At 40.7% G+C, this 24,200-nt stretch overlaps 1 protein-coding gene across 1 annotated transcript in view; it reads left to right on the forward strand.

Annotated features, from left to right (window-relative positions):
* LOC126235062 (cubilin-like) overlaps window positions 1–24,200 on the forward strand; it is a 451,076-nt gene that overhangs the window by 418,801 nt on the left and 8,075 nt on the right. Inside the window, exons 9-10 of the mRNA XM_049943797.1 lie at window positions 8,263–8,370; window positions 8,413–8,712. Coding sequence (XP_049799754.1) covers window positions 8,263–8,370; window positions 8,413–8,712 — 408 coding nt within the window. The remainder of the gene's footprint in view (window positions 1–8,262; window positions 8,371–8,412; window positions 8,713–24,200) is intronic.

A 24,200-nucleotide genomic window follows, 5' to 3' on the forward strand; every position in this document is an offset into this window, starting at 1 on the left:
TTTATGGAATGTAAAGGCACCAGAGATGCAGTTCTGACGTTGCGGTTGGTAATGGAAGCAAGACTGACGACAAATCGAGACACGTTCATAGGATTTGTCTGTTTGGGAAAGGTATTCAGCAATGTATAATGGTGAAAAATGTCACAAGTTCTGAGAAAACTAGGAGTAAGCTACAGCGAAATATGTACAAGAACCAAGAGGTAACAATGAGACTGGAAGATCGAGATCGAAGTGCTCGGATTAAAAAGGGTGTAAGACAGGTATACAGTCTTTCACCCCAACTGCTGAACGTATACATCGAAGAAGCAATGAGGGGAACAAAAGAAAAGTTTAAGAGTGGGATTAAAATTCAGGGTGAAACGATATCAGTGATAAGATTCGTTGACGACATTGCTATCCTCGGTGAAAATGAAGAGGGACTGCAAGATATGTTGAATGGAATCAACGGCGTAGTGAGTACAGAATGAGAATGGAGAATAAATCGAAGAAAAACGAGAGTAAAGAGAAGTAGCAGAGCTAAGAACAGTAAGAAACTTAACATTACAGTTGAAGATATCGAAGATGATGAATTTAAACAATTCTTTTACCTATGGTGCAAAATAACGTATGACAGACGGAGCAAGGAGGATGTTAAGAGCAGACTATCACTAGCAAAAAAGGCATTTCTGGTGAAGAGAAGTCTGCTGGTTCAAACATAGGTCTTAACCTGAGGACGAAGTATCTGAGAATGTGCGTTTGGGGCACAGCGTTCTGTGGCACTGATACATGGTATGTGAGAAAACCAGAACAGAAGAGAATCGAATCCCTTGGGATGTGGTGCTACAGAAGAATGTTGAAAATTAGGTGGACTGGCATGATAGGGAATGTGGAGGTTCTCCGTGGAATTGGCGGAGAGAGACGCTTATGAACAACAATGGCAAGAAAAAGGGACACAATGATAGGACATCTGTTAAAGCATCATGGATAACCTCCGTTGCCTAGCCACCACCATAATCCATAATTAGGCTGACAGGGAATGCTACTTCTGAAGTAGACGGAATCTGAAAGTCGCAGTCGATGTTAATCTCACTAAAATCAGTCATTACTGACTGCCACGTCATTCTCTAAAAAAATTTAAAATTCTAAGTTACCGATATAAAGCGACGTTTCGGGACTGATGCAGTGGCCTTCCTCAGACCAAAGTGTAACTGCACGTAAGATAGCGTGGCATTCCATCATGAAGAACTTTAATGAGAATCACAACAAAATACGTGCGCTTTAAGAGGCCACAGTTACCAGCAACAGTCCCACAGCCTCTACTTAGCAAACAAAAGCTGAAAAGGTAATGTGCTGAAAGACTTTTGCTCCATTTTCCTTGTCCCTTCCATATTAATACAACTTCAAGCTGTGCTTCGCTACTCGTGTCTTGTATCAATTCTTTTTTATTGTAAATTGTAATTTATTCATTTTTTTACCACATGTACAGTTTCTCTTCTGTTGTGTGTAATTCTTTGCTGACGTTATCTTCCTCCCTCCATCCTTATATTCACGCACACACACAACATACATACACACACATGCACTCACACACAGACACGCACACACACATACACACATACTCACACACACACACACACACATAGCAATAGTACAGTTTCTCTTCTGTTGCTGATGTTATCTTCCTCCCTCCAATCATATATTCACGCACACACGCACACACGCACACACACACACACACACACACACACACACACTTATTTGATTGTTTAAATTTAATGTTTTCAATTAAATTACTGTTGAAGACAACATATAGTCTGTATTTGCAACTAACTCTCGACGTACAACATCTTTTCCGTTGTAGTTCACCAGTATGGTAGCCTCGTTGATTACGATAGTCAGTTGAAGTTAAGTCGATCAGCTTGTAAGCCGACAACCGGCTAAATAAATAAGTAGAGTACAATGTCAACAATTTTGTGCTTTCCAGTCATAACTAACAGCAAAAGCGACAAAGGAAAGGAGGAGGGAGAAAGAGAGGTGGTCGTTTCAGAATAGTGGGGATTGACAAGCAGGAGATCGAGAACTTAGCCTATCGTGACGATGCTTACAGAAGAGTGGCTACAGAGGAACGTAATAGGAAAATAAAGTTTTTATATGACCATAGAAAACGAAACGTTGCGGGGTTGTACGAAAAATCGTGCAGCGAAGGAGTCTTTTATCTGAGGAAGGCACATCGGAGTTGGACTACACGCACCAGCTGACAGGCATCTGCGGACCGTAACGGCACGCGCCAGTGGCCAGAGGCGCAGTTCGGGCGAATTCAGGTGTAATTGTTCGCTTACTGACAATGAGCCGGAGGCGGACAAAGGAGACGGTCGGCAGCAGCATTGCTCATGCGTAGTGTCTGGGTGCAGTGACGATCTATCTGGGTGGTTGCACAGGTGTGAGGTCAATTTGCCAACTAGTGTGTAAAGCATAAAGTCGTCTTCACGACAGAACAGTAACACGTAAACATAACACAATTTGCAGCCCAATATAATTCTAGAAAGGCAGCCCTAAAACAAGAAAAAAGAACTAAGATGACCTCGAAACAGTGAAACAAAAGCAAATAAACACAGTCTCAGCATACAGATCTCCCAACAACTATAATAATCATATAAATGCGAAGGAAGCTGTGTGTGCGCGTTACTCCTTCACACTGGAAACGGCTGGAAGGATTTGGAAAAGGAAAGGTATGGCTTATTCCCTGAATGAACACATAAGCTACGTTATCTATAGCTACCTGTCGAAAGAGGTGGGGCTGGAAAAGCATTGTAGCCCATGACGTGCGAATACTCAGAATTTACTTACTCAGTATTTGAGAGTAAGAACACTCGGTGACTAGCAACAAACCTTACACATAATTTCAAACTTTTAACTTTTTCTCGCTGAGGATGTACGAAAAAAAGTCGTTACTACATTTTCGTTGTTCATACAGTAAAACCACCGCAAGAAGCGCGACGTTTTAATATATTGCTTGCTTATTTTAATGTATTATTTGTTTACTGGGAACTCTATTTCACAACAGTGGTTCAGAAAATACGACTTCATAATCATTGTGCTGCTTAGAAACGAAACGGCAGAGTGAAATACTCTACACATAGCGGTGAAATATGTGTAAAATAATTGTAAACTATGCTAAATACATGTGAAATACATTTGACATAAGCATACGCAGGCAAAGTTTCGGATAGAAAGTTTATCCTAAAACCCAGGTACGTTTTCAACCAACTATGGTACGCATATAAGCAACAATCAGGAAAGTAATACTATGGGGTAAAAACCGCCAGTCCCCTACTGGGGTAAGGCTGATAATGCTGAGAGAGAAGAAGGATGAGGAGCTGGGCAGAGAGAGCGGGAAGCTAGGAGATGGATACAAGTAGGGGGGATGACGAGCTGGTCAGAGAGAGGGGAAGAGGAAGTGGAGAGAGAAGGCGAAGAGGAGCAGATGAATAAGAAGAGTGGAAAGGAGGACATTAACAGAAAAAGAAAAGAAGATGTGAACAGAGGGACGGTTAAGGAGAAGATGGACTAATAGAAGATTGGAACAAACATACACTCGCGGTCTCGTTCATAAATAACTGTTTACGCGCGAATAACTCTGTGGTGCATAGATGGATAAGATACATGAGCTTTGGCCACAGACAGAAAAAGACAGTAAATACAGCTTCTGGAGTTAACCACAGGACACGATGATATCACCTAGAGATCCAAACATTGTTCTATGAGTACTCCCGTCACCCACTACTTACATTACTACCTACGCAATGTATCTCAATACTATCTTCTGCACAAAAAACCTTTGAATGAATCACTCTCACGCACAAAAACTAAAAGGTAACTCTCGTTTTAAAATGGCATAAACCGAATCATTTACGTTCACAGAATAATAGAAACAAGACACAGACTTTACAGTAAACCAACCAAATCAATTACTCTTGCGGCGTGTAATTAACAAAATCAAACTGGCTCTCGCCTATAGAGAACACATTCGCACACCCAGCCCGCCATCACACAACACTGATAGCATATTGCAGAGGACGCACTGCGGTCGGTGGTGATCACACATTCTGTTACCAACTGCGTACCCCTTTCGTAATATCCATGGGACCATCATGAATCGCGATGACTTCTGTGTAATTTTTCTCTTTGAATAAAAATGTCATTTCTGGTCGCCTCTTTGCGTATTTCTTTGTCATCTTCTATGAAATACTATAGCAGCTCTTTCCAATGTACGGCGCAATGTTTATAGAGCTGTGTTACTTGATAGTGACACATCATATGAAAGTTCCTTCCGACCTTAAGGGGCCAACGAGAGGGTGACGGACGAAATTATAGCTCTAATTCAGGATTGTTTTTCTCCGTACTGGAATACAGAGAACAAATGGGGTTTGATGAAATGAATACAGCATACATTGAACTTCTAATTGGCATTTTCTTCATTGAAAAAAGTAGTATCCTCACTGTGTAATTGGGATTTTCCCGAGGCAGATCTAAAAGGAAATAGATGGACGGCTGTAGTTGTAACTCCGGTTGCGGGTATCTGAAACAGGAAACTAAAATATCACCCTGGTCCTTACAGATTTAATGCTATTTCATCGCAGGGATTTGCAAAAGAAAAAAAACTGCGAAAATAGGTATTTGAAAAATGGGCTGTTGGGCAGCTTTTGTACCCATCTTTTGTGGAACCATATTTTTGGCAGAAAAAATACTAAATATCAACATAAAAAATCGGCTACGATGAATTGAAGAATTTGAATTTTCTTCAAGGGAGATTAAAAATCATCAAAATTAGATGAAAATTGTAGTATGGGTAGCGAGAACCACGCTCGAACAACACGGTTTTCAGAAAAACGCGTTTAAAGTTTGACAAGTGTTCGTCACAAAAAAAAAAAAGGGACGAAGCTTCAAACTTACGGGATATCGTCGATGCCACATCCGTAATTATTATCGCCCCGGATAGTGGATGGCCGATTTCTGCTACTTTGATCTGATAAGTACTCAGTTTTGTCTTCAATGTGTGTGGCTGGTCCCGGCGGAGGTTCGAGTCCTCCCTCGGGAATGGGTGTGTGTGTGTTCGTCCTTAGGATAATTTAGGTTACTTAGTGTGTAATCTTAGGGACTGATGACCTTAGCAGTTAAGTACCATAAGACTTCACGCACATTTGAACATTTTTGTCTTCAAAGCCCTTTACGTGGCTGGGCGCATCGCTGCTGGCGTCCCTGTCTTCACAGAACCGGTGCATTTCATTGCCGATTTTGATTTGAAGCCCATTTGCCACGTGCATTAATGGAGTATGGCCTACACTGAATAGACATACTGCCAAATTTGAAGCAATGTTGACAATCTGGCTTCGACAGGATGTTGTTTTTGGAGCGTTTCCACAAATGAGACTATTCAAACTTTCATTCATATTTTGAGTTAAACCGCCCAAACAACGCTTCAGTAGATCAGTCGGTATAAATATGGGTGGTGGCATCGATAACGACTTTTGGCAACGGATTCTATAACGCCTAGGCGTGTAGTGCACGCTCACCTTCAAACGCTCACAGAATCGTTACGTTTTGGAGTTTCCGCATTATTTTTTGCGGAATAATTCTTCAATGTATATACATTCGAATTCGATGATAAAAAAATTTCGAGTTTTTTCGACCGTCTCACTGTCGTTCCATCCTAAAAATCTGCACACTAATGTTCCAAGTGTAGAAGTATGGAATGCGGAATTTGCCTATAGATGGTGCTACTAACAGTCAGTGCAGGGTCTGTGAGAGCGCGTCTACAGCACCATCTGCTTACTGTAACGGTTGACGAAAAATGTCAACACGCAGTAACCAAAGTTACATACATTGGTATGTGTTTCAAACCCGTAAACATGTTGAGGCTTCTGGCTTGTGGAGAGCATTTGTTATCATTTGAAGAAAACTGCTGGAGAATCGCATCGAGTACTTGTCGAGCTTCCGGAAAACAAGCTCTTGGGAAATCATAGTGCTTCGACTGGTTCAAAACATTCAAAAGTGGTGAGTTTGACATGAGAAACGACGATCCCGTGAAACCAACGAGAAAGTTCTAAGACAACAAATTGCAGGTCATATTGGATACAGATGATAATCTCAACAGGAACTCGCAGAACAATTGAATATAACATAGAAAGCCGTTTCTCTTCAGTTGAAAGCTATGGGAAAGGTACAGAAATTGGGAAAATAGATTCTGCATGAAATGAATGAAAGACCATAAGCAAATCGAAAGACCACTTTTGAAACGCTGCTCGACAGAAAAAAAAGACGTGATGAAAAATTGACATATTTTGAAAATATTAAGCGACGTAAATTATGGGTGAATCCAGGCAAACCATCTACATCCTCTGCAAGACCAAATTACTTTGGAAAGAAACAATGCTCTGTGTTCGGTGGGATCAGAAGGGTGTCATCTATTATGTGCTGCTAAAACATGGCGAAACTGTTAACACTGATCGTTACCAAAAGCAAATGATCGATTTAAATCGAGTGTTACGTGAAAAACCACCTAAATAAAGAAAAACGCCACACGAAGTCATGTGGCTCCATGATAACGCCCCATCACACACAGGAAAACAGCTCAGGGAAAGGATCGAGGATTTCAGTTGCGAAATACCAGGGCATGCAACTTATTCTCCAGTCTTGGGTCCGTCCGATTATCATCTATTTGCATCACTGTTACACTATTTCCCCGAACAACGTGTCAATCCGTATGAAAATGTACGACAAGGGCTCGCTGACTGGTTTGATTCAAAAGAAGAGCAGTTTGTTTGGCGTTCAATTCATAGCCTGCATTCAGAGCCTGCATGAGAGTCGGGAGAAATATATAAATAGCAATGGAGATAAAATATTGTTCATCAGTTTCAATCAACAGACCTGTAATTACTGCAACCTAATTCCGGTTTCGTACACTATGTGATGAAAAGCATCCGGACACCTGGCTGAAAATGACTTACAGGCTCGTGACCCCCTCCATCTATAATGCTAAAATTCACTATGATGTTGGTCTTCCCTTAGCCTGGATGACAGCTTCCATTCTCGCAGGAACACGTTCGATAAGGTGCTGGAAGATGTATTGGGGAATGACAGCCCATCCTTCAAGAAGTGCTGCACTGAGGAGAGGTATCTATGTCGGTCGCTGAGGCCTGGCATAAAGTCAGCTTTCCAAAACATCCCAAAGATGTTCTATAGCATTCAGGTCAGGACTCTGTGCTGGTCACTCGATTACAGGGATGTTATAGTCGTGTAACCACTCGGCCACAGGCGTGCATTATGAACAATTGCTCGATCGTGCTGAAAGATGCAATTACCATCCCCGAATTGCTCTTCAACAGTGGGAAGCAAGAAGGTGCTTAAAAAATCAATGTTGGTCTGTGCTTTGAGAGTGCCACGCTAAACATCAAGGGTTGCAAGCCCCCTCCAAGAAAAACACGACCAAGCCATTACACCACCGCCTCGGAATTTTACTGTTAGCGCTACACAGGCTGGCAGATGACGTTCATCGGGCATTCGCCGTACCCACACCCTGAAATCCGATCACCACAGTGTTTACTGTGATTCGTCACTCCACACAATGTTTTTCCCCTTTTCAGTCGTCCAATGTATACGCTCCTTACACCAAGCGAGGCGTCGTTTAGCATTTACCGGCGTAAAGTGTGGCTTATGAACAGCCGCTAGTCCATGAAATCCAATTTTTCTCACCTCCGGTCTAACTGTCACACTACTTTCAGTGGATCCTGATGTAGTTGGGAATTCCCGTGTGAAGGTCTGGATAGATGTCTGCCTATTACACATTACGAGCCTCTTAAACTGTGGGCAGTGTCTGTCAGTCAACAGATGAGGTCGGCCTGTACGCTTTTGTGCTGTACGTGGCTCTTTACGTTACCACTTCACTATCACATCGGAAACAGTGGACCTAGGAATGTTTAGGACTGTGGTAATCTCGCGTACATACATATGACACATGACAGAAGTGACACTCAATCACCGGACCATGTTCGAAGTCCGTGAATTCCACGGAGCGCCCATTCTGCTCTCACGATGTCAATGACCACTGAGGTCGCTGATATGGATTACCTGACAGTAGGTGACAGTACAATGCCCTAATATGAAAAAGATAGGTTTTTGTGTGTGTCCGGATGCTTTTGATGACATTGTTTACTTCTACATCTGGTGTAATGTAAATGTACTGGATCACGGTGAGCGTCCAGCACTATCCTTACCCTCCTGCAGGACCACCCGTACAGCGCGGTGTCGTGCACGGACTGCTGGAGCGACCGCGTGGACAAGCTGCTGGTGTGGGAGCCGGCCAGTGACGCGGCGGGTGGCAACGCGTCCGCCGTCTCCGCCGCCTACTCGCCGGCCGCGTGGACCGAGCCGCAGTCGGAGGGCGCCACCAGCCGCTGCCTGTGCCACGGGGGCGCGCAGCAGCCGCCGGTGTCGGTGGTGTCGCGCTCCGAGCGGCTGGCGCTCGAGCTGCGCGTCGACGCGGCGCACGCCGCCGTCAGCTACTTCAAGCACCCGGCGCCGCTGTTCGAGGCGCGCTACCAGTTCGTGCACGGACCACTGTGCGGGCCGCCGCTGCTCGCGCCCGCCACCGAGGGCGAGCTGCTCTTCCCGCACTATGAGGCTCTCGGGCACGCGGAGCCGCCCCGACAGATCCGCTGCATATGGGAGCTCCAGGTACACGCGCTCGCCTCTTCCGCCATAATGCACTTAAAACTGGCGCGGGGGGGGGGGGAGCACTACGAACGAATTTTCGAAATGGGACAGATATCGTTAGATGACAAGTACATGTACAGTCAAACGAATTATTACAGGTTCAGAAAACAAAGTTAATTTATTCAAGAGACAAATTCAGCAAAAAAGTAATACGTTGGTCCACCAGGGTACCTTATGCAGGCAGTCATTCAGCTTGGCATTGATTGATGGTGTTGTTGGATGTCCACCTGAGGTACACCGTGCCAAATTCTGTCCAATTGGCGGGTTTACAAAAAATACAGTCGCTAGAGCACTTGCCCGCGAAAGGAAAAGAACCCGAGTTCGAGTCTCGGTCCGGCACACAGTTTTAATCTGCCAGGAAGTTTCATATCAGCGCACACTCCGTTGGAGAGTGAAAATCTCATTCTGGAAACATCCCCCAGGCTGTGGCTAAGCCATGTCTCCTTTCTTTCAGGGGTGCTAGATCTGCAAGGTTCGCTGGAGAGCTTCTGTAAACTTTGGCAGGTAGGAGATGAGGTACTGGCAGAAGTAAAGATGTGAGGACGGGGCGTGAGTCGTGCTTGGGTAGCTCTGTCGGTAGAGCACTTTCCCGCCAAAGGCAAAGGTCCCGAGTTCGAGTCGCGGTCCGGCACACAGTTTTAATCTGCCAGAAAGTTTCAAATACAGACATGTTTGGAAGATTCTGCCATCAAAATCCAGAGATGTTTGGGGGGCCCTGCCCACAAAGTTCCAAACTTTCTCAATCTGGAAGAGATGCATCGACCATGTTGGACAAGATAGGGCTTGGCAAACAGTATGACCAGGAGAAGGGATAGGATGATAGCACATCCGTGAAGACGTCAGGGAATGACTTCCATGGTACTAGAAGAAGATGTAGAGTGTAAAGACTGTAGGGGAGGAGAGAGACTGTAATATATGCAGAAAATAGCTGAAGACGTAGGGTGCAATTGCTACAGTGAGCTGAAAAGTTTGGCACAGGAGAGAAATTCGTGGCGGAATGCATCACACCACTCAGAAACTGATGATCCGTAAAAGAAAAAAAAGCAGTAGACGTTCTTGCTGCGGGAGTGAGGTTATTATTTTGCCGAAATGTAAGCCGAGGTTGGCTTCCCATGAAGGGCTGCGAAACGGGGAGAGGGGGGGGGGGGTAGAATATCGTCGACGTACCGCTGTGCTATAAGGCTCCTGCAGATGACGACCAAAGTCGACCTGCTATGAAAGGAATTGTATCTCAGATCATCAGACTAGGTAGTCCGGTAATATGACGGGCTAACCTCAGGTCGGTATGCCATCGCTGTCTGGGGCGTCCTCAGACACGTCTTTTCTGGTCGACAGGCCTCAGTTCCAAGCGAGACTCATCACTGAATTATTTCTACTCAAGACATGAGTTTAAACACCGAAGACGTGGTCTACAGATTCCCCAGACCGCAGTGGGAAACCAACCTGAATGGTGCCAACCACACGATCCGACAAACAGGAGTGATGGTCTGGGATGCCTTCTCTTTCCACGGCAGGATCATTATGGTTGGCATCCACGGCACCCTTAAAGCGCAGTGGTACAACGACGATATTATACGGCCTGCTTTGTCGCCCTTCATGGCAAACAATCCAGGACTAACATTTCAGTTTGTCTTCGTGCTAGCCAAACCTTACCTCGGCCAGCAACGTCGCCGGATCTCTTCCCGATTGAGAACTTTAGGACTCTTACATGCGGGGCCCTCTAGCTATTCCTGTATGCTGACGATGTAATGCACCGCTTGCACAGATTTACGCACGATCACATACTGTCTGAAAAGATACTCTGTAGGAGTAAGAACCACTTAGCTCTTAAAAAGAGGGGGGAGGGTGAAAAGTAGCATAAGCCACTTCGCGCCAATAGCCAGAATATATTCATCGAATTTTTGAGATTGAGGGTACTTATCTACTTGCAACCGACTTTACACATACTTTCGAACTTTTTCTAGTCGATAAGGCCCACAAGAAGGTAAAATAAAAAACGTTCATCGCTCACAACATTTTTGCTATTAATGTAGTGAAGCTGCCACATCAGGCATGACCTTTTAATTTATTACTTCTTTGTTACTATAATTACAACACATTTTCCAGACATCCAGACAGTATTCATATATATTACTGAATGTAAGTGCAAAAATATATATCATCATACGAAACATAGATCAGGAGACATGACTTAATAAACAAGGAGATGCGTGAGAAACTGTTATATCATGCAAGACGTTTTAATTTATTACTTATTTATAACTAACTATTTCGCAACACATCTCGCCTACACTATTCACATAAATGACTGTATGTATCTACAAATTCATTTCACTGTAGAGACTAATGATTCATCTACAGGTGATGTATGTGTAAAACATAGTTAAATATATATTAAATATACGTGACACATGTCATCATAAGCAGAGCCTTGGCTTAAGAACTCCTCTTAAGCCCTCTGGATCGATGTGAACGATCCTCTGTATACATATTGCCTACTATCTGGAAAGAGATACTGTGGGTATAAGAAGCAGCAACCTCCTTTCTGTATGAGAGTAATAAACTGAAGGGACAAGGGGGATGAGGAGATGGGCAGCTCGAGAGGTGCTAGGAGTAGATGGATGGAGGTTGTAGGGTGGGGGGTGAGAGGGAAAGAAAGTGGATGAGGGGGAATGGATAGAAAGGGAAGATGAGGACATGGAAAGTAAGAGTGAGGGGAGAGGAGGAAATGGACAGAGAGAGTGTGGATGAGATTGACAAAGTGACAGGGAAGGAGGAGATGGGCAGAGAGACAGGGTTGAAGGAGATGGACTGAGAGAGGGGGCAGAGGAGATGGACCGAGGGGTAAGGTGACGTGAATGTTAGGGGGTGAGATGAAGATAGATGGAAGGAGCAGATGGACAGTGGGGGAAGGAGTAGATGGACAGGGAGATGGGGCAAGGAGGAGATGGTCTTATTGAAGATTGAAATAAATACATACCTGGGCAAACCGAAGCTCTCAACTAGTATTGAAATAAACATCCCCATTAAAGTGCACGGCTTTTTCACAGTTGTGAAGATATTTCAACAGAAACAAATGTAGTTGAAGTAATAAAATGAATAAATACCAAGCAAATTATTACTCTCTAATTAGCCATCAGAGACGATGAGAAACCTAAAATCCCCCATGAACAATCTCTGATTTTTGTGTGGCAAGTCTGGTTTTATACAGTAGTACTAGTAGTAGTAGCAGTAGTAGCTTTATTCATCCGCAGATCTCTTTTTACAAGGACATAGGACATGTCAAAGTATTTACAAGTTTAGACCAATTTTAAGTAAGCTAATTCGTTTAAAGGTACATTTACAGATTTCTAGTTAGAGACAATCATTAGACTTACTACCGGTATTAATTATTTTTTCTTTTTTACAAATAGCTAATGAAATAATGTAACGCCGCACTGTTCACTCATATCTCACTATCAGTCACTGCACACACTATACACACATTGTTTTGTAACACTTCATTCACTAAACACACAAACACACACACACTGGTGATCTCTGGGCATTTTCTGTAGCACAACTTCCCATTACCTATTTTTAAAAACTGAGTCAGCATCCCTCTATAATCAGTGAGATGTTGAGCTCAGAAGGAGGAAGAAGTTTTAGTACTGTGCGATACATAGCCTGGAGGTACGTTTTTCTAGAAACGAACAAAAGGATAAAACATAGTTTGAAGGTGTAATGTGGAATGTTGGATGTTTTATAATCATTATTATTTATTTGTATAACTTTTTTTTACCAAACCCCTACTCAGTTTTATCTAATTAATCCTTCAATGTATAAAATGTATTGCATAACAGGTACTTTTTAGCAGCCTTTATAAATAAGTGTATTTTGAAATTTCTTTTATCTCTTTTGGCGGTTTATTGTACAGTTTTATTCCTTGGTAGAAAATACTCTTTTGAGTTTTATGTTTATTTTTTCCTTGCAAATGTAAATTGATATTAGTTCTTGTTCCATGGTCATAGACAGAAATGTTTGTGCAATAATTACCAATGTTCTTTGATGTGTACGACTGACTGGTAAATGTATTCACACTGAGAAGTTAAAATCCCCAGTGTTTTGAACAGATCTTTACAACGAGTTTGACTACCATTTTTGGTTATGATTCTTATGGCTGTTTTCTGCGGTTTGAAAACTATGTTTCTATTTTGTACATTTGTTTCCCAAAAAAGAATGCCATAGCTAAGAATTGAGTGTAAAAATGATTAGTAAGTAACTAAAAGACACTGCATGTTACACACTGATGTTAGGACTCCAAGAGCATAACATGCTGATGATATTCTGTTTGCAGCTACCTTTGTGTGTTCACACGACTTCAACTGAGAATCAGTATTCATTCCTAGAATCTTTACATTTGTTACACAGTCTATAGAGGTGCTATCTATATTTTAACATTAGAAGACAATTTCATTTTGCTCTTCCAACTGAAATTCATGGCATTAGTTTTCTTTATTTTCAAAGTCATTTTATTGCTTGTTGACCAGTCGCAAACTTCCTTAAGAGCTTCATTTGCTTTCTCTGCAAGGAGTTCTCTTGCTTTCTCAGCGACTATAATATTGCTGTCATCATCGTAGAGAATTTTTTCACCATGGGTAACACTGCTGGGAAAGTCATTCACGTATATCAGGAATAGTATTGGTCCTAATATGCTACCTTGCAGAACCACTATATTAATGTATTTTGGTTCTGATAAGTGTTTTACTAAATATTTATATCTATTTGAAGTATGTGCTATCTCTATTCTTTGTACCCAATTTGCTAGGTATGATCGAAACCAGTGATTGGCTACCCCTCTTATTCCTAATGCTTCTAATTTATTTAATAGAATCTTGTGGTTGACTGTATCAAAGGCCTTAGAAAGATACAAAAATATGCCTGTGACACACTCATTTTTATCAAGAGCTTCAAGTACAACTTTCGTGAATGTTACCATGCCTGACTCCGTGTTTTTGCCACTTCGAAAACCAAACTGTGATTCGCTTAAACGATTGTATTTATTCAGGTAATTCATTAATCTATCTTTCATAATTATTTCTAATATTTTTGAGAATGGTGACAGCAGGGAAATGGGCAGGTAATTTTCTATGTCTTCTGCATTGCCTTACTTCAGCAGACATACAACTCTTGCCTGTTTTAACTGCTCTGTAAATGTCCCTGATGTGAATGACTCATTTATTATGTTTGTTAAGGGGCCTTGTATAATCCATATGCTTTGTTTCCGTACACACCTTGGTACGTCATCCTAATCTACTGACTTTTTATTTTTTAGTTTTTGAACAGTTTTATTGACTTCATTTTCTGTCTTTGGAAGCAACATCATTGTATTTAGTGCAACATTATTTACAGGTGTTAAATTTTTTGGGTGAATTTTTGCTGTACCTTCTCTGCAATACTTGAAAAATGCTCATTTACATAGTTTGATAAGTGTTGTGGATCCTTTATTATGTTATCCTCCTCCTTTTGCAGCATGTTATTCTGCATTTCTTTGCCTCTCCCTGTTGCCTTTCGTTATAACGTCCCAGATTGCTTTGCTTTTATTCTTTGCGTTTTATATTATTTTTTCATGAAATGTCTGTTTTGCAGCAATGAGCACGTTACTATGGATATGATAGAAATTTAAGAATTCTGGATCATTGCGACTTTTTTTCATGGAACTGAAGTATTAGAGTGTTTGGGAGGACTTCTTAATACCTGTTGTTATCGATCTGTTTCTCTGAGATGTTGATACAGACATGTGTACCTTTGGAAATGAATTTTCAAAGTTCAATTTCAATAATGCGGGGAATTTATAGAATTTCATATTCACCTTGGTTTCCTTATACACTTCATCCCAGCTTTTTTTTTTTTTTTTGCTAGTTCCTTTGAAAAACCTTTATTTTAATTTCTGGTGGATGTAATTTGTAGGCTTATAGTTTAGGGAATGATTCCATGTCTCATTTTACTAATGTTATGTCACAGATATGGTCTGATAGTCACATCACATATTTCCCTGTCCATATTTATGGCCACATGGTCAATTACTGATCCAGTCATTGTACCCACCCTTGTGGCACTATTGACCAATATGGACATGCCAAAACTTTGAAGGATATTTATGAGAGTGCTGCACTTATGATATTAGTGTTGATTTGTCGACAGATGTATCGATACTAGCGTCAGATGTATCGATACTAGCCTACTGGAGATACCTCGATACCGTGAATTCGTTATTAGAGAGTTTGCTTCAAAGACCTGACAATTTTTCTACTGGATCTGGAGCTGTGATTTATTTATTGTTGAACTATGTGTCTGCTTTGTTACAATTTTGCTGAATTACTGTCATTACTCAGAATGTTATATTCAGCCCTAATGATATTTAATTTGCTTATCTTTCTCGGCACTTTTGGACGTCTCTGTTCTCTATCCAGGCCACTTTATAGAATTAATCGTCATGCATTATCATGTTAATGTACGTCATAATTTTCCATGCAATTTTCGTAATCTGTATCTTGCCATGATGACAGAAGCAAATCACAAGTGTGTCTTTCATATTTTGGATCTTCACTGTGTCTTCACGCGATTCGGCACTCAGTGGACTCTTTAGCAGGGTCAATGACAATGACATCAATTTAGACTGAACCCAGGCTTCCGTAAAAAAAAAAAATCATCTTCATAGTGTCTCCACTTTTCTTGTCATTAATAATAAGACTGCAACCGATTTACAAGTACTTTTATTTGCTTATTTCTAGGTTTTTAATTGTGATATTGGGCAGGTTTACTGTAATTACTTCTTACGGCCCTCAGGAATGTGCATCTAGTTTCTTAGAATGACTTATTATTACCGTCTCATCACGCTACATAAACCAATCCAGTTTCCTGTTTTGAATATTCTTGAATTATGCGTCTGGTAACAGTGATCCTTACTGACTTTCTTCGCTTCTTTTCTCATGCCACTCGGTTCACTTCTCGCATTCTAGGTCGCAGCTATGGCGTTGTAATAAATACCAAAATATTATATGGTACCGACAGATCCCAGTTACTACAGAACTCTTTTGTGACGTACATATTCCATCAGCGTTCTGTTTGTCAGTGATATGATGTGGCCTGTATCGCTCCTGAATCCTTAAATACTAACAGAATTCCCTACATAAACACAATTTCTTCCACAAATTTCTGCAACACTGTCTCGGCGCCCTGTTTCTCGACTGTTACTGCTGCTACGAATTTACTTATGTTAATGTGAAATATCAAATATCAATTTCCAGTCATTGTGTTATCTAACAGACCTACTGTATCTGTGTTACATATCTTACAAATGTCGTCACTGTGTCTGTAATTACTAGAGGCACCTTTGTCTCTATCAGAGTGTACTTATTCCTTTGACACTTGTCGCACTTCCCAACGCCTTCTTCTACGCCTCTTTTGATGCTTTTCCACCGTTTACACTTCTGTTCGTGATTTTATCGAGGACATGGTCAAGGCGGAACGTGAGCGGCCGGGAATATAAGGAAATTAATAAATTAGAGCAGGAGATGTTCGAACAAATTTGCTAAATTTACTATCAGTAAGCTATCAGTAAAGGCTGCAGGTGTAAGAGCGTGGCACATGGGAGGCCACGGACAGCCAGACTGAGGGGCACAGTGCCCGAACAAGAATGAACAGGAAGGCACTTCTGGTTACGTCGAGAGCTGGCAACAAAGAGAGCGTTTCCTATGGTCCACCGCGCTCTCGCTAGCCTGTCCTGAGCCCCCACGTTAACATCCACAGCCCTCTGATTGGCCGCTGAATGGTACTTTGCAAATGTGTCCTAGTCACCCATGCTTTAATAAATCATTATCCCTTCAGCAGTACTCAAGATGAGAACACTACTCAGGTGGACTGTGGGTAGGTGGTGATATCCGGTGACGTCCAGTGTCACACCTGCTCACACTCAACCACAAATTTACGGTGAGACACGTTCCAGTTCACCAGAAACAAAGAACTGAAAAAATAAAATTTTATAGTTACCAATAAAAATTTTCTCGTACGTCTGGCAGCAGTCCATAGACTATTTCTTATTCGGTCTAATGTTATTTGCATCCTTTGGTGCCCCTTATAGGTTACCATGCATTTCCTTTTTCATTTCCGCTTTTTTTTATTTTCCCTAAACATTAATATGTGTCCCATACTTTCGCTTATATCTTTTACTTCATCAGACCACATTTGACTTAATGCATCTGCATTTGAATTATGCTTTCCTGATTTGTACATAATGTCATAAGAATACTTCTGTAGTTTAAATCTCCATTTCAGTAACATTCATGATGGATCTTTGACACCGAAAATGCACGCCAGTGGCTTTCGAACTGTTGCGATGCTAAAATGTCGACAGTCACTATAAATGGTTTCTCGAGATGTGGGTAGCTCAGTATGGGAGGATTTAGAAATCTCTCTCTTAATTCCTCAAATGCAGCTTATTACTGGCCTCCACTTTCGTATGGCACTCCAGTCCTCAACAGTTGATGTAGTGGACTTGCAATCTTACCGAACTTGGGAATATACCAAAGGTAATATCTGGCTAACCATTAATATCCATTTAACTCTTTGATGGATTCCGGAACTGGAAAGTTCTTTACCTTCTCCACATTTCCCTCGTTCGGCTCTACAACTTTATGGCTTATTCTGTGTCCTAGGAATATTACATCCTTTCTCAGAAATTCGCACTTATCTACTTGCAGCTTTAATCTATGTACCGTAACCCTGTCCAAGAATTTGTGCAAATTCTCATTATGCTCTTTCAAAACTTCCATAGTTAATTATTTCATCCTAATCCACAAACATTTTGTACCTCGCAATCCTGCCGAATAATAGTCATCAGTCTCTGAAATGTGCTTGGTGCATTCTTAAACCGCATCATCATCTCTTTGTATTCATACTGATGAAAATTGGCACGGAATGCTATCGTTTCTCTTATCTACTGGTTCATTTAAATGAGATAGTACCCTAGCCAAATCTAAAGTGCAAAAATTCTTGGCTATCCTTTATGGTCCAATATCTCACTTACTTCAGGGTTGGAAAAGTCTTCCCCCAAAGAGATTTCGTTCAGTTTCCATAGTCTGTTCGAATCTGTATTTTACTAATCGACTGGCATCTCATTTCCTTGGCACAATCAATACAGGTGCATTCAACAATTATCCTCCTATTAACTATATTCTTAATTTCTTCGGCATTTTTTCTCTTCTGATATTCTACAGAGTGGTTCATTCACATTTTTCCCTCTGTGTTCTGGCAATATGGGGAGTGCATACTTCACGGTTTCTGCAGGTCACGATATTTCCCCCGTTTTGGTAAAATAGATCATATTATGAGCTACAGAGGTTTTCCAATTCGTGTCGTGCTTCTCCGTTCAGATGCTTCTGCTTCTGCTGGCGTCATTATATCTGTTCACCTAATACTCTTTTCTGCACTCAGTTCACCCTTGGACTCGCTCATGTTCAATACTCTGGCTCTACTCTTTCGAATTCCTTCGTTGCAAATGGGAGAATACTATGGTTTTTCAAGGAAATAACCTTTCACTTTTGTTGTGCTACAAAAAGAGTATTCCATCCTTAAGTCAAAACAGATCGTCCTCTGTCTATATGCTCAGTCAAAGCTTAAAGTTGTATGGTATAGAAAGAGCTACACCATCAGATTCTGTGTGCTAGTCTGAAAGTCGGCTATGGAGACGCTGAGCAGGACTTAACGAACGTCAGAAAGTGAAGGCTAATCAAAAGCAACGGCTATTTAGCCGGCACAAGTGTTTCAAAAGAGGTCGTGAGTCTGTGGAAGACGATCCCCACGCAGATGCCCATTCACGAGCAGAAACGAGGACAATGTGCTTAGTACGCATGTTGCGTTGAACACAGACCGGCGGTTAAGTGTTCGAATGACTACAGACCACACAAGAGTTAATAAACCGACTGTGAGAAGGGTCAAGATAGTCATGTTGACCTTTCTCACCGAATTTCCTCACTCATTATTCAAACTCTGTGCGGCCCTAGCAGAATTCTTCCTGTTACTCTAAGTGAAGGCAACCTTTAAACGACAACGCCATGAGGCAACAGCAAAGGTGAATTTGCCTGCATGGCGCTGCTTGATGAGTGTAAGATATCTGGCTCTTGCAGCCATGACTACTTTCTTGTCGCTCGAAGCGCCTTACGTATTACAGCAGGCAGCTGACATTACAAAAAATGATAGATCGGTGTCTTCAATTAAGAAAACCTGTAGACTTCTGTTTGCACAGAGTAGTTTAGTGAACTCTTGCTTTTAGGTGACATGGAACCGGCGGAGAATACAACGTCGTGACTGAATGCTGCTTTAGGATTGTCAACTGACACCTATAATTAAGCAACATGTCAAATAAGATTTAGCAATAGGTTAGAAATCTCTCTTCAATGAACTCATCACGATGTATTTATTAAACTAATCTATATATAAAGTTATGAACAGCGCGCATCCACAGCGCATTGCCACAAACAATGCCCCATGACGTGATCTGCGCTGATGTGATGTGAACGCCATGACGGCTGCAGTCTAGCGGCGTGTTAGTCAGTTAGTTAGTTGTTTGCGTGTTCCATTGATCAGTCGCACGGTACGGTAGCCATTATGACGTGGAACGTGTCAAGTACAAAAGAAATGCACATATGAAACAAGATTTTTTAATATGTATATATTACAATACATAGTTAAGGATTAGTATTTCTATTATTTACCCCATTACCTTAAATGGCACAGAATGCATATACTATATTTGTAGATTTATTTATTCCTATTCAAGAATTCATCTATGGTATAGAATGAGTTGTCAAGTAGATATTATTTAAATATATTTTTGACTCTATTAGTGCTATCTGTCAGACATTTTATTTCATCTGGTAATTTGTCCATAAATTAAATAGCAGCATATTTTACCCATTTCTGTGCCAAAGATAGGTTAAGTAAAGGATAGTGTAAGTCTTTCGTTTTTCTGGTATTATAATCAAGAATGTCACTGTTGTACTTATAATAGTCCTTGTTGTTGAGAACAAATTTCATAAGTGAGTAAATGTACTGTGAAGCTGTTGCAAGAATTCCCAGTCTTTTAAAAAGATGCCTGCAAGATGTGCGACTATGAACCCCACACATCACTCTAACTACTTTCTTTTGAGCAGTGAATACTTTCTGTCTAAATGTTGAGTTGCCCCAAAAATTATTCCGTATGACAACAGAAGGTGAAAGTATATAAAGTATATTAGCTTAATAATTTCTATATCCTCAGAATTGGCAATTACTCTGATTGCAAAGGTTGCTGAACCTAGTCGCTTTAGAAGATCCTAAATATGAATTTTCCAATTAAGATTCTCATCTCTGTGTACACCCAAAAACTTTGTGTGCTTAGCCATGTCTACTGACTTCCGTTGATATGTTCTATTTATTGAAGGAATGCACTTTTTGCAGCAGAAAATTGGATGTACTGTCGTTTTTCAAAGTTTAGAGCAAGCCCATTTACCGAAAACCATTTATGACTTTTCCGAAGACCTTATTTGTATCACTTTCAATTTGAGTTTCTTTTACCAGATTAATAATGGTGCTTGTATCATCAACAAACAGTGTCAGTTCAGCTTCCTGTTTCAGATACGAAGGGAGGTCGTTCAAATATATCAAGAACAGAAGGGGACCCATCATTGAACCCTGTGGAACACCTAATGTAATTTCACCCCAGTTAGATGATGTCGCAAATTTATTTAAATCACTTGACCCATATAAGGAAACTTTTTGCTTCCTGTTCTGTAGGTATGACTTAAACTACTCATACGCTATACCATTTATGCCATAGAACCGTAATTTCTGTAACATAATGTCATGGTTCACACAATCAAATGCTTTGGACAAGTCACAGAAAATTCCTATTGGGGACATTTTAACAACATTCCATACTGATTTGATTTTATTGCCGGAGTTGTTAATTTCTTATCTAACACACATATTTATTGATTTCCTTACAACTTTTCTCAGTATGTTACAAGAATTTTTGTAGTTTAAATGTACTTCTGGATCTTTACTAGTTCTTGCTGTCTCATAAAGTTTTCTTTTCTTTTCTTAAGACACTTTAATACCTGCAGCAATGCAAGGTGTCTTTGAAACGTGTTGGTGTTACATTTAGTAATTTTCTTTGAGAAACAATGTTCGAAAAGGGATATACATTTATTAGAAATAGGCTACATTTATCATTAGCATTTGCCTCATTATATACATCTCCCCAGGTAACATTTCTTAAGCTTTCTTTGAAGTGCTCTATAGATACCGGTTTGAGCGACCTTACACTCTTACTTAATGGTTTCCGAACTGTACACCCTGTTAGGTTTTGTATGTTAATCAGTTGTGCATCATGGTCTGACAATCCATTTACCACAGGGAAGCATGTGTTTGTTTTACATCCTCTTTCTGTAGAAATACATTATCTATTAGCGTGCTACTGTCTTGAGCTATATGTGTAGGGAAATTGATCACTGTTGCATGTTGTTAATAACACTTCTAGTTCACTTTTCCTCTCAGAATTATTTAGAAAGTTTACATTGAAATCAGCACAGATTAATGACTTCTCCTTTTTGTCTGACAGACTGCATAATAGGGTATGAAACTTTTTTATGAACAGCTCCCAGTCTCCTAACGGGGACCTGTACACTGTTGCTAATATCAATACTACATTACCTAGCTGAAGTTCACATGCACAAACCTAAAAGTGCTCATCAACACAAAATTAGCTTACTTTTAGAGTTTTGCATTTTTGTTTTATGAAAATGGCAAATTCTCTTTTATCCATCCTAGATCTACAAGTGTAATATGCCCACAGTTACATGGTGTTCAGACAGTCAGAGTACATCAATCTCATTCTTATTTTTGAGATCATCTAAACACACTAATATCTCATGTACCTTATTTTTTACTGCCCTGATATTTTGATGAAGTAAGTTGATACTGCCCTTAGCTTTACCCCTATTTACTGTACATGAAGTTTGTTTTATTCTATTTATCTCGATTGTCATCTGCCTGGACTTTGGCTTTAACCTAAAAAATCTTTCTGCCTGGGCCCATTAACGACAGGAATCACCCCTTGTGTGACTGTGGACCCCCTTACAGTTTCTGCTAATAGAGATGCTAACAAATTTTTCCCCACCCTATTTAGGTGCAGGCCATGTGTAGTGTATCCCCACCCACCAATAGCATTTACTGGAACAGCACTTACGGTGTCTGGAGATCCTGTTCATCTCATTGTTAACATACTTTACAGATTCACCCAGGGCTGATCATGACGCTGAAAGAACTCCAAAAACCACACATTTGTGTGCTCAGTTTCTGCTCCTATTTTATCCAGGTCACTCCAAATACTGTATCTTGGATTCATAGCCAGGCTGTTTCCTGCTCCCCCAACTATAATTACCTGATCTTCTTTCTCATAGTCCCTGCATAGCTGACCTAAGCTTTCTGTCACCTGGCTAAGGCTAGCACTTGGTTTCACAAAACTTGTGACCTGGTACCCTGCACCTAATTTCTGCCGAATCTGCTGGCCTACACCCCTCCCATTACCGCTGCCTATAAGCAGAATTCTTCTTTTCCTATTCTGGTTTGATCTCGACCTGTCTTTTTTCTTTAAGCTAATATTCTGCTTCAACCGACTTTCAACTACGTCTGGATGAGGAACTTCCTCCACTTTTTATAGCAAGCCTAACTGATTTACTAATTTAATTTCTGTAGTTTTTTCTAGTGTTTCCCTATTTCGCCCTTTGCTTGCTACTTTTTCCCAGTTCCCACTGTCTTTTTCCTCCCGTAACCTATGTAATTCTAAGTTCGCGTTTTGTAATTCAGCCTTAAGGGCACAAATTTTGGTTCAGCGATTTTTCTCTCCTTTCTACATAACCTACACTGCCATGTAAGAGCCTCATTTTGTACCCTCGTTTCCTCGCCGCTACATTCGCCCCAATGAAACCATAATTTACTGTCTACACAGAACACCCCCTCTTTCAAATTTCTACGGCAACCACCACATTTGTCACACATTGTTTGATAGACAAACTTAACACAAAAGCAGAGAATAAGTTGGCACAAGACCACCGTAGTTTCGTAACGTGTAGCCTAATAATTCGTAAATAAACACTAATGTAAACAGTCTTTTAAATTTAATTCCAAAACTACCTAGGTCTGTATGACCTACGCGAATTAATTTGACTTTAAAGCGATAACTCTAGTCAAAAACGAATATCTTCAATCGCTCGAAATTTACGCCTAAAAAACGTAAACAAAACTAGAGAGTACCGGCCTTTTACGAAATACTTCCTTTCCAACCTAAATACGGTCAGAAAAGCGAAATCTTCAATAGATAGCCTAGAGAAGAAGTATATACACTAGTCTAAAATATTAACAAAATTAGCTCTTATTTCAATGTTAATCACTTAACTTAGCGAGAGCTTCGTATACGCGCGTCTGCCTAGTTCCAGAGATGCTCCCTGCGTGTTGGCGCGATGCTGCGAGCAGTTCAGACCAGTTAACGTATTGGGAAAGTTACATATTATTTATTTTCCATACAAGTGTTATTGCAACATACCTGTATTACCTTTCGTGTGATTATAGACCAGGGATTGTTGTGAGCAGGCTACTTATTAATTTTTGTTTTGTTATTTTAACCAACGGGAATGTCGTGAATAAAATCCGCTCTCAAATTACGATTACATCGCCTATAATTATGCCCAAGATACTTAACTATAAGGACTAAAAGTAAAATGAATATGTGCTGGTTGAACTGTTCCTGGGTTCAGAATGAGTGACTGCTTTTAATTAGTTGGCTGCATTTAACGCGTAGGAGACAACAAATGCACTTTTCGCTACACACTGATAAATTGCCACTCTATTGGTCAATGAATTAATAACACGCAGGTAGGATTTTGTTAAGCGGTAAAAAATAATGAAGTTTTGATTCAAATTAAAATATTTAATCTTTCCTTGTGTTAGTTGAATCACTGCAATGACAACAGCTATAGCTTTTTAATAAATAAACAAGAGCAGTGCACCTGGTCGACCAATGAGTACTCCCGGTAAACTACTAAAAAATCGTTCTGAGTTCAACGATGTGTCTTCAGACGTAACGTTCCAGTGTTAATCGCAAGTCCAGAACAATCGCAAATTCATGAAAATGTTTCCGCACTCAAACCTTTTTCTTGCTAAGTTGCTGAAATCATTCTAAATCCACACTCTGATACCCAGGAATGCATGCGACTCTCACAGGCTCTAATGTGTCGTTATAAAATTTTGAACACTGCACTAACACGACCCAGTCACAACTCATAGATAAATACGTCTGCATTTCTCCATCTGTCCCACACGAATGACCAACGTCGTAATGGCTGACGCTCTTTCATGCTCTTAAACTGTCA

This window comes from Schistocerca nitens, chromosome 2 (assembly GCF_023898315.1).
Source record: "Schistocerca nitens isolate TAMUIC-IGC-003100 chromosome 2, iqSchNite1.1, whole genome shotgun sequence".
NCBI classification, from domain to species: domain Eukaryota; kingdom Metazoa; phylum Arthropoda; class Insecta; order Orthoptera; family Acrididae; genus Schistocerca; species Schistocerca nitens.